The sequence below is a fragment of the Gigantopelta aegis genome, chromosome 13 (genome assembly GCF_016097555.1).
Source record: "Gigantopelta aegis isolate Gae_Host chromosome 13, Gae_host_genome, whole genome shotgun sequence".
Lineage (NCBI taxonomy): Eukaryota > Metazoa > Mollusca > Gastropoda > Neomphalida > Peltospiridae > Gigantopelta > Gigantopelta aegis.
In genome coordinates this window covers 34,997,247-35,009,352 of record NC_054711.1, presented here as the reverse complement: position 1 = coordinate 35,009,352, position 12,106 = coordinate 34,997,247, and the positions used below count along the sequence as shown (strand labels likewise).

Sequence of the window (12,106 nt, the reverse complement as noted above, 5' to 3'; positions counted from 1 at the left end):
TTTCCAGAGACCTGCGTGAGAAGTGTGCCAGTGAAATGATCGTTTTGTAATTTACAGAGACCTGCGTGAGAAGTGTGCCAGTGAAATAATCGTTTTGTAATTTCCAGAGACCTGCGTGAGAAGTGTGCCAGTGAAATGATCGTTTTGTAATTTCCAGAGAACTGCGTGAGAAGTGTGCCAGTGAAATGATCGTTTTGTAATTTCCAGAGACCTGCGTGAGAAGTGTGCGAGTGAAATGATCGTTTTGTAATTTCCAGAGACCTGCGTGAGAAGTGTGCGAGTGAAATGATCGTTTTGTAATTTCCAGAGACCTGTGTGAGAAGTGTGCAAGTGAAATGATCAGTTTGTAATTTCCAGAGACCTGCACCACTGCCTTAAAAATATAATGTTATTCAGCGGTTGCAAAATGAAGTACTAGTAGGCATTAGAACTGCCAGAGTAGGAGTTGGGGGGTTTATCGAGAGCTACAGACACTCAGTACTGGGGGGGGGGGGGGGGGGGCTCTATGGGCTGGACTCTGTTACCAGAAGTGTGCAATGTAGTCCACTTGTAATGCATATAGTTGATGAAATTGTTGGCCCATTAATAGAACAAGCATGACTTGGTGGTTTTCCATTTTAAAAAAAAAGCTATTTTCAGTTTCATGTTTTTGTAAATTCCGTTTCATTTCCCTTTCAGACTACAATATGTAATTAACATTTGAACTAACACACGTTGTGACAAATTAAAGGGTCCGAAAATTTACTGGCGTTGACATGCGTCACTATTTGTCATTAAATCAAAGTAAGCCTACATATGAGTAGCGAAAAATAACATCAGGAGCAAAGGGTACAATTGTAATAACTACATAAAGCATGATTGTCCAACAATTAAGTGCACTGCTTTATTCAATGGGGCTTAGGGTTCACAAAACGTAAACATTTATTTTATCATCTCTTTGACAGTCTAATGTCGTCTGCCAATTGAAGTATGCTCATGACACAGTGGAAATAAAGTAACATTGCAACGTTCAGCCAGCTGTTTTTTGATAAACGTTTGCAAACATATTTTGACTGGTGGTTCCCGAAATGGTCATTCGGTTTAATGTGTAGCATAAAAATCTGTCTTCCGAGACAAGCGTTAGTGACAAACTGCTGGCTAAACTTACTCCTGGAAAAAAAAAACTGTCCCATCTGCGCAGGCGCAACAGACTAAGTAGTAAACCAGCCCCAAGTTTAGCCAACAAACGTTTCGCTAACGTTCGCGAAGTATTTGATTGGTTTCCAATGTGACCATTTGGTTTACCGTGAAGCGCATAATCCAGTCTAGCGTTTGCCAATGGTACTGCGCGCGGATCAATCGTCAGTTTTACAGCGTGTGGCAGTAGTAAAATAGATTTTTTTTTTTTTTTTAACTTCGCGGAAAATCGTAATTCTGTTTCACAATGGGAATTCTGGGAATTCCGTCCGTTTTCCGCGATCGCGGAAAATCACTGGGTCTACCAGTGAGTGTGCTCATGAATCAAAACAAAATATATTTTAAAAACAAAGGCAATCAGCAGTAATGGACGCTGTATTCATGGGAAACTCAAAGTTTTCCTGAAGAAATTAACCCATACATTCAGACAAGAACCAAGAAAATATGAACTGGAGTCTGAGCAACTGTGGCGAAAACAGACATCGGAAATGAGGGTAGTAAACGTCACATGCGACGCGCGATGCCTTGTTTTGCAACCACTGTTATTGTTATAAAAAAACAAATATCATGTAAATAAAGTCGATCAGTACCCTATCAAAATATAGGCTATAACACTGACAATAAAATCTATAATTTTATAAGACTGACAATCTACAACAGTTACTATAATTTTATAATACTGACAGTCTACAAGTATAATTTTATTCTATGACTTACCATCATTTTGTATTGTGTTCATTACAGATGAGGAAGCTAAACAGACGATTATTGACAACACAGAAACGAACCTGGTAGCGTTGAGACGCACCATCTACCTGACGGTTCAGTCGAGTCTCGACTTTGAGGAGTGCGCTCATAAGATGCTCAAGATGGAACTCAAACCGGGCCAGGAGGTACGGGGATTGTTTTTTCTTCTGTATTAAAACTCATCCAAGGTTGGAGTTTGCACTACCTCACATGTATACTACTCAAAAGAATTTAAGGGTCAAAAATTTATAACCAAATAAGTTTCAGAGTGTATTAGATTGATGATGTAAACTACACCAAAAATTTAATTTATTGTTCCATATTTACAAAAAACCTCAAATAAACGTCACTGTATACAAGAAAGTCACATGACATGCTGTCAAAGTTGAAGGTTGTCAAACATGGATTTTACACATTAGAACATTCGTTTAATAGTGTGTGAATCCACCCCTGGCGCGAATACACTCGACACATCGTTGCCTCATGCTGTTGATCAGACGTCTGAAGAACTCTTGGGGAATGGCCTGCCACTCTGCCATAAGAAGTTGACCCAGATCATGAAGGTTGGCCGGAGGGGCATAGTTATTCCGAACTCTCCTGCCTAATTCGTCCCAGGCGTGCTCTATTGGGGCCAAGTCAGGCTAATATGCTGGCCAATCCATCCTGGCGCGGTGGGGTCTGGCATTGTCATCCTGCAGAACTGCCCCGCCGCCAATCTGCTGAAGGCCTGGGAGAACCAACGGCCGGATAATCTCATTCAGATAGCGGATTCCATTCAGATTGCCATCCACCACATAGAGGGGGGTCCTGTGGTGGATAGAGATGCCACCCCACACCATGACGCTGCCACTACCGAACCGGTGACGTTGTCTAACGTTAACGTCAGCGAAGCGCTCCCCAGGACGTCTGTAGACACGAACCCGACCGTCGTTAAACTGGAGACTAAACCTGGACTCATCAGTGAACATCACTCGACCCCACTGAACACGTTGCCACCGCAGATGAAGTGTGCACCAGTGACGTCTGGCCGTTCTGTGACGTGGTAGGAGTGGTGGTCGAACAGCCTGGCGACGGCAGCGTAGATTATTGGCTCTCAGACGATTGCGTATGGTTTGATCAGACACTCGAGTTCCAGTCGCAGTCCGCAGATTGTCATCTAATCGGCGTGCAGTGGTTGTGCATTGACGTAGAGCCATATTGGTGATGTAGCGGTCCTCTCTATTTGTAGTGCTTCGGGGTCTTCCCGAACGTGGACTATTTCGAACAGAATTCGTTGCTTGGTACCGTTGCCACAGTCGGCCAACGACACTCTGACTGACACCAAGTCTCAGAGCAACATTTCTTTGCGTATTGCCATCCTGAAGCCAAGCAATAGCCCTTCCTCGATCTTCAATAGTCAGTTGACGTCGTACCATTGTCGAATTTGGAGTGTGCACCGTACACGAACGCAAGCTCCAATTATAAAGAAATTCAGCATTGGGAACATGGAATACACATGCAAAGCGTGCATATGAAGCGCTTTGTGAAAAAGCAAGTTATGGGCACTTAGCAAACCTTTCGCTTTCGCCCTAATTTACGTGCAAATATAAGCATGTTTTCGCCATTAGAACAAGTCGACAGTGTCAATGACAGTGGATTTTAATTCATTTATGGGTTGCTTAGACCCACTTTCGTCAAAATGGACCAATACCATGTGTGACATTATGGTCTAGCTAATATAATTGACATTCAGAAAATAATGTCTGACCCTTAAATTCTTTTGAGTAGTATACTTTTTCAATCCCAAATTGCTTCATGTGATGGATTCTTATATTCTTCCATGTAATAGCTTTACAATAAGAATCTCCTTTTTGTCCCATCCAATCCAAAACATACTGCTTATTGCAGTTTCAAAGATTGTAGAGACCAAAAATAGGCATAATTTTGCAAGAATAAGTTTTAAAATCATTTACATAAAACAGTGCTTTCAGAATGGGACAACAAGGAGACCCGTATATGGAATGACCTGTAAATGTTTATTATTTCCAATTTTATTTTATTTCTTCATGGATCAGGGGCGGGATGTAGCCCAGTGGTAAAGCGTTCGCTTGATGTGTGGTCAGTCTGGGATCGATCCCTGTCAGTGGGCCCATTGGGCTATTTCTCGCTCCAACCAGTGCACTACAACTGGTATATCAAAAGCTGTTGTATGTGTTATCTTGTCTGGGGGATGATGCATATAAAAGATCCCTTGCTGCTAATCGAAAAGAGTAGCCCACGAAGTGGCAACAGCGGGTTCCTCTCTCAATATCTGTGTGGTCCTGAACCATATAACCATAAATAAAATGTGTTGAGTGCATTGTTAAATAAAACATTTCCTTCCTTCTTTGTGGATCATGTGTCCTTAAATAAAAAATGTGCTGAGGTGTTATAATTTTATTAGTGACCTATGTGTTCAAATGGAGGGCACTATAGGTTTCGGCTCCGTACTTTTGTCTGTTTTTCTGTCCGTCTGTCACACATATAGTTTTTTGGCCTTTTTATTATCCATGCCTCAAGATATTTAGTTGATTTGTATTGATTTAGCAGTACTGTCAGAATGCATTGTTTCTTTTTGTTTTCCAGGTTGAGCTTTGCAACATGATTCTCGACTGCTGTGCACAGCTGAGGACATATGAGAAATTCTTCGGTCTTTTGGCTCAGGTAGGCTAGAAGTGTGTTAGTGCTGTTCTAGTAATGCATACGGGGATCTCTGAATCTTTTGTACATAGCGAATCTTGACGTGATACTAAAGAAAATGTTCCAGAATTATTCAGGACACTCTGATACTGCATTTGAAACACGATATACCTAATACTGTGTACATAATACCTGCTTTTTAATTTATTTTTTGTGGGTTGTTTCTAAAGAGAGCTTAGAAATCCTGCCATATGCATATTGTGTGTTTTTCAGCGGTTCTGCCAGCTGGACAAGAAGTACGTGGAGCCATTCCAGACTATATTCATGGAGCAGTACGAGACGATCCATCGTCTGGAGACCAACAAGCTACGCAACGTCTCCAAGTTCTTCGCTCACCTGCTGCTCACTGACGCCATATCCTGGGGGGTAATAGTCTTATCTTATTATCCACATGTTTCAACGTAACCTAGTTAATAATAATCATACCAAGCACGCGTGTAATATCAAGTAATGACGTGACCAACCAATGATGGCATTTTAGGAAGCGACGTCATAACATGTTGCTTCCCCAGTCGTAGCTCTGAGTATATGAAATGTGCAATTACATTTTATGTTTCATTTATAAAGAAAAGTTCATTGTGTTTTTATTATCCACATGGCTCATCATAACCGAGTTAATAATAATCATATGAAGCACACGTGTAATAACAAGTGTTATTATCCACATGGCTCATCATAACCGAGTTAATAATAATCATATGAAGCACACGTGTAATAACAGTGTGATGACGTAATTTTGGGAAAACGTCGTCATAACATGACGTTTTCTCCAGTCCTAATTCAGATTTTGCATATGAAATATGACATCATTTTGTCATCTCCTTCTAGTTGTGGTGGAAACATTTTGAGACTGTCCTTGTTTTGTTATTCATAAAAAAAATAAAAAAAATAATATGGATAATAAAGAAATTATTACACTCGCAACTCGTGTCCGGATTCATGTATTACCCTCGCTCTATAAGAATCCTGACACTCGTTTCATATAATCAGTACAACACACAAGCTTGTTTAATAATCTCTATTTGTCATTTCAAATGCTGATTTAAAATTAAAATTGTTTTTAATTAATAATTTTTTAATGTGTTTAATTAAAAAGAATTCTTAACCTGTATTGAGATGAACATCAATGGATGCAACTGAGAGACACCAAGTAAGTTTATGATAGGCGACACATTCACTTTTGCAGAATACCTGATTTAATATTTCACATATTATATCCAGAAATAAGCTGTATTGATTTTCAGGAACTTCAAAGCCAATGATTTCTCTACTGATTTCTGAAATTATGTACACAGTTAATCTGACATCTTGATGAAATCTACAGCTTTTGATTTCTGAATTTATGTACACAGTTAATCTGACATTTTGATGAAATCCACAGCTTTTGATTTCTGATATTGCGTATTGTTTATTTCAGGTAATTAGTTGTGTAAAGTTGAATGAGGATGATACGACGTCAGCGAGTAGGATTTTCATCAAGATTCTCTTCCAGGAACTGTCGGAGTTCATGGGACTTCCAAAACTTAATGACAGACTCAAAGACCAGTAAGTTTTGAGTGTTTAAAATCATCTGCTTTAGATAATTAAAAAAAAAAATCTAAATCTGTTAATGTAGCAAGAGGTTGGTACTATACACTTTGTGTTTCTGTTACAAAAAACAGTGTTCGACAGATGTTTTAGAAAGTCCCTATCCCTCACAAGCTTTGGCTAGTGCCCTATATATTATTACAGTAATACAGTAGATAATTTCTACTAGCCCAGACCAAACGTGTAACAAGACCGAGATCAACGGCTAGTGGAGACACTGTAAACTGAACAAACTGTTCACATCATACAAAATCAGTAATTACTACGTTGGGGTGGGAAGTGGAACTGTTAATAAACGAACAAACTTTTATTGTCAAAAACACAATCATGCAATAAAATTAAGTAGACCTAGATGATTTTCCAGCCTATTTCACCGTCTCTGATGGTGTGACTAGATATACAGAATATGTACAATCACTGGTGGTACAATTATAGTCGTTAAAAAAAGCTTATTAGTCAAACACATTTTACAATGGTAGCAAGCTCGTAACAGTTTTTTATTATTTAAAAATTTTTTCCAGATCACTGCAGCAGTATTTTGAAGGAATCTTACCAAGAGATAATCCAAGGAATACTCGTTTTGCCATCAACTTCTTCACCACCATTGGGCTCGGTGGTTTGACGTAAGTGTTTTATCAAAGGTAATGTCAGGGTTGGGGGCCCTGAAATCATTACTTACAGTATGAGTGTTATTCATACATGTATAACACCTTTAAAACATTACATATACATGTACATATATAAATATGTATGTATTAAAAAAATAATACTAATAATAAAAATAATACTAATAATAAAAATTATACCAATAATAAAAATAATACTAATAATAAAAATTAAAAACCAGTATACATTTACGGGTACCTCTACATTACAGGCTTCACATGGGCAGATCCTTTAAATAGTTATAATAATTCCACAGTGAATGTGTCACTTTGAATGTAACCATGTTACGACTGCAGTCTTTAAATAGTTATAATAATTCCACAGTGACAGTGTCACTTTGAATGTAACCGTGTTACGATTGCAGTCTTTAAATAGTTATACTAATTCCACAGTGAATGTGTCACTTTGAATGTAACCGTGTTACGATTGCAGTCTTTAAATAGTTATACTAATTCCACAGTGAATGTGTCACTTTGAATGTAACCGTGTTACGATTGCAGTCTTTAAATAGTTATAATAACTCCACAGTGACAGTGTCACTTTGAATGTAACCGTGTTACGATTGCAGTCTTTAAATAGTTATACTAATTCCACAGTGAATGTGTCACTTTGAATGTAACCGTGTTACGATTGCAGTCTTTAAATAGTTATACTAATTCCACAGTGAATGTGTCACTTTGAATGTAACCGTGTTACGATTGCAGTCTTTAAATAGTTATACTAATTCCACAGTGAATGTGTCACTTTGAATGTAACCGTGTTACGATTGCAGTCTTTAAATAGTTATAATAACTCCACACTGAATGTGTCACTTTGAATGTAACCGTGTTACGATTGCAGTCTTTAAATAGTTATAATAATTCCACAGTGAATGTGTTACTTTGAATGTAACCGTGTTATGATTGCAGCGACGACCTGCGCGACCACCTGAAGACGATGACGAAGCAACTGATGCAGCAGAAACAGGAGCAGGAGGCGGCCGAGGTGGACGCTCAAAGTTCTGACTCAAGTTCTGACTCAAGCTCTGACTCAAGTTCATCCTCCGACAGTTCCGACAGTTCGGATGCAGGTCAGATTGAAACAGTCGCCTCTTTTAAAGATGCCGTCTCTAGTGATGTTGTAATATTTAGAAACAGTCGGCTCTTTTTTTAAAGATGCCGTCTCTAGTGTTTTTGTAATATTTAGAAACAGTCGGCTCTTTACAAAGATGCGGTCTATATTATAGTATAATTATAATATTTAGAAACAGTCGCCTCTAATATTTTTAATACTTCAAAATCATCTGCACTTTTAAACATGCAGTATCTTGTATATCTTGTATATTTATAATATTTCAAAGCAGTCTGTCCTTTCTAAAGAGAAAGTATCTAGTATATATTTATGTTTAATGCCTGTTCCTTTCAAAACTTCAGTATCTAGTCTAACTTTTAATGTTTCATAACAGTGCCCCTTTTACAGAGAAAGTATCTAGTATATTTTGAATATTTCAAAACAGTTTGCCCATTTACACATGCAGATTCGAATATATTTTTATATTTCAAAACAGTGTCCGTTTTAAAGCTGAAGTCGCTAGTATATTTTAATATTTCAAAACAGTCTGCTCTTTTAAAGGTGCAGTATCTAGTATATCATTAGTTTTTTGTCCTGTGATGTACCATTGATCGATTTCATTTGTATTTTATTTATGGTCTGTACCCCATCTCAGGCTCTACAAAACAAGCTTTTTGTTAATAATTTTAATGTGGCTCTTTATTTAAAACAAAAGAGAAAAGTAGTTTGAAAATAAATAAAAAATTCTGCATTTTGTTACTAAACTACTTTGAGAAAATACCTTTGTGTTTATTAATATGTCGTACAAGTAATGTGTTTTCTTGTTTTATGTTAAAAATGGTGACAAGACTTCTGTAAGCAATCAACAATATCTGTTGATAGAAGCACAGGAGATTATTACTATTATAACCATACAATGTAATTTTTATGTTACAACAAATGACTGATTTCAGCTTCACAATTATAACAGAGGGCTTCTAGAATTTTATAAAAATTCACTGGCCATGAGATGTGTGATTTTAAAAATGTACTAACCATGATTAAAAATTGACTAGCCCTACTTTAAATAAATAAAATTTTACTCATGGTACTAATAAGATATGCCACCTAAAGAGGGAGATTGAGCTTTAAAATCCTTAGATTGGGGTGGAACAAGGGGGGGGGGGGGGGGGGGGGGCAGGATTTTCATATTTACCAAATATGTAAATGCAGCATTTGACCAGGGTTTTTTTTCCACTATCCATCAGGCTAGTTATAATAATTATTTACTAGCCCAACACTGAATATCACGAGCCATGGGAGTGTGGCTACCATAATCTAGAAGCCCAGAGTAACAGAAATGATTGATTAACTGAAACTGTAGTTTGTATTTTACTTTAGTTAATGATACAGTAACTGTAGTATAAGAAAGAGTGATTGCATCTTCTGCTTGTTTCAGTTTAATATTTTCAGTGCCTTTTATAAGATGAAGCAGTTGTGAGATGGTTACACCACCTCGTTTTGTCATTTGAAATAAAGTAATATATTTTTTCAATATTTCAGATTCTGAAAGTTCTTCATCTGAATCAGATAAAGGAAACCCCAAGAGAAAAAGGAAAACCAAACGTATGTCAAAGGAAAAATTGAATGCAAGTAAAAACAGTTTAGATCGTGAATATTCTCATAGAGACGACAAAGGCAAATCTAGAAACAAATTTCGAAACGAAAGAAAATCTGTTGATGACATTGGTGCGGATAGAATGAGACAGAAAACAGACACTTCACGAGATGGAAGAAATTCACGTAATGGTAAAGAACGTGACCGAAATGAAAAGGACAAGCTACGGAGTATGAATGATATTCACAGCCGACATGATCGAAACACGGAATATCGTCATGACAACAGAAATTACGACATCGACGACTACAGTAGAAAAGACAAACACCACAGGGAGAACAACAAGAGGGGGGATGATCAGGGCTTGAAAAACGACCAGCATACCTCACGGAGGGACAGAGATAGAGACGAAAAAGAAAATTACGGTCGAAATTCTCAGAGAGGCCGAGATCGACGTTTGTCGCCAAGTGATGGTGATGAGGACGACGAATATGGCAGCGTGAATGACAGGCGGAGTAAAAAGTCGGACCGACTGGTTGAAGATAACGACAAGCGGGCTAAAAAGTCGGACAGACAGCCGGGTGGTAACGACCGTGACTCGCACGGTCGCCGAGATTCACCTGCGTCTGATGGAGACGCGAGTCGACTGAAGCAGCGATCGCGGGAGTACAAGGATGATGTTGCCAGGAGCTCAAGTGGTGATAAGTATTCAAACAGAGACGGTGGCCACAGGAGACGCTGATGTCATTCAGGGCAGTCCCACAATTGATCACAGTGGGTGGGGGTAGGTAGGAGGCAATTCCTGTCAAGCCTTGACATTCATGTGTATACAATTCTCCATGACTGGTGTATTAAAAATCATGTTATGTGCTGTCCTGTCTGGGAAAGTGTATATAAAATATCCCTCATGGGTCATTCTGTGTCAATTCACCCACTGCTAGACCACACCCGTTGATTTTTCTGAACATTTGTATATAAGTAGTGGTATGTGCTGTCCTGTGTGAAGTGTATATAAAATATCCCTTGTTTGAAGACTTAGCGATTAATTAATTGGTGTTCTCTAATGGTGGCTCTTAAACAAAATAAAACAAACTTTTACTGAAGACTGTTTCAAAATTAATAAATGTTTGACATCCAGTATGATGATTCATTAATCAGTGTGCTCTAGTAATGTTGTTAAACAAATTCTAGCTGAAATTTATGTATCAGAATTACTAAATGTTTGACATCCAATAGCCATTGATTAATTAATCAATGTCCTCTATCAATGTTGGTAAACCAAACAAACTTTACATGTTAAAATGTTTGACATCAGTTGGTCAATGATTAATTAATCAGTGTGTTTTAGGGATGTTGCTAAACCAAACAAATGTTCAGTGAAGAATGTGTGGAAATGATGAAATATTTGACATCTAGTAGTTGAAGATTAATATATCAATGTGCTCTAGTGATGTCATTAAACAAAACAAACTTTAACTTTCACATATAAAATGCAGTAGACCCACATAACATAAAATAACAATAACAATAAATAACAGTGGCCCCTGCCTGCCTGCCTGCCTGCCTGGTCCCCCTGTGATCAATTCAGGAACAACCTGTATTATGTGAAAATCATTGCAAGGGTGTGGATATATTTGTGTAATTCTCCACATGCAAATGAACTGTAGAAATTGGTTTGTGTGAAATGAAGAATTAATTTATATACGAAATACTGCTAGGATGTGTGTATGGACTTCAGGACATTCTACACTTGGACACGGAAACCTATCAAGTGAAAGCTGCTTACGTTAGGTGGCTGAAAATCTGGAAACTGTCACGTGAAAGCTGCTTACGTTAGGTGGCTGAAAATCTGGAAACTGTCACGTGAAAGCTGCTTACGTTAGGTGGCTGAAAATCTAGAAACTGTCAAGTAAAAGCTGCTTACGTTAGGTGGCTGAAAATCTAGAACTTTTCATTTCTTTTCTGCAGGTATTTAAGTGCAAGAATTGAAAGTTAACTGTATACTATTGCAGGGGTGTGGAACTTCACTAACCATTCACTTGTCTACGGGCTGCATGGGGGGTGGGGGGGTAATTATTTCTGAAAGAAGGAGAGTGTGTGAGAAAAGTAGATGGCTTTATCTACAGAGTGTAGTGAGCTGTTTACCGGCAGGACTTTTGATTGCATCACGGCTGAGGCGATAAAGAGGGTGTCCAAAATAAGTATGCCCAAAATTAGCAAATCCAAATTAAGCACAAACATGCTAAACTCAAAACATTTCACCTCAAAATCAGTGGAATGTTCAGATGTAATTAGATTAAAATAACTTGAAATGTATTTTTGAAAATGTACAACTCTTTACCAGTTGTTATTACAGTTACTGCACTGAAAAGACCTTGGTGTCCCCAGAACAGACAAAAAACCTGTTGTGCCCAAATCAGTGAGATCTAAAGCCCTGTCTAGTAATGCTGTATTCATTTCCTCCGAGAAACTTAGGTGGCCAATCTGCTGAACACAGAAAGCAGGAACAAACTTGGCATATACAGCAGCTAACAAAGTCAAATGATATCTTAATCTATGTAAAAT

The 12,106-nt window shown here is 38.0% G+C and overlaps 1 protein-coding gene across 1 annotated transcript in view; it reads left to right on the top strand.

The window, feature by feature from the left end:
* LOC121387787 (pre-mRNA-splicing factor CWC22 homolog) overlaps nt 1-10,740 on the top strand; it is a 31,810-nt gene extending 21,070 nt beyond the window's left edge. Inside the window, exons 14-20 of the mRNA XM_041518994.1 lie at nt 1,921-2,069; nt 4,528-4,605; nt 4,855-5,007; nt 6,059-6,186; nt 6,750-6,851; nt 7,803-7,963; nt 9,487-10,740. Of these exons, the coding sequence (XP_041374928.1) occupies nt 1,921-2,069; nt 4,528-4,605; nt 4,855-5,007; nt 6,059-6,186; nt 6,750-6,851; nt 7,803-7,963; nt 9,487-10,283 (1,568 nt within the window). The 3' untranslated portion in view covers nt 10,284-10,740. The remainder of the gene's footprint in view (nt 1-1,920; nt 2,070-4,527; nt 4,606-4,854; nt 5,008-6,058; nt 6,187-6,749; nt 6,852-7,802; nt 7,964-9,486) is intronic.
* The last annotated feature ends 1,366 nt before the right edge of the window (nt 10,741-12,106 follow it).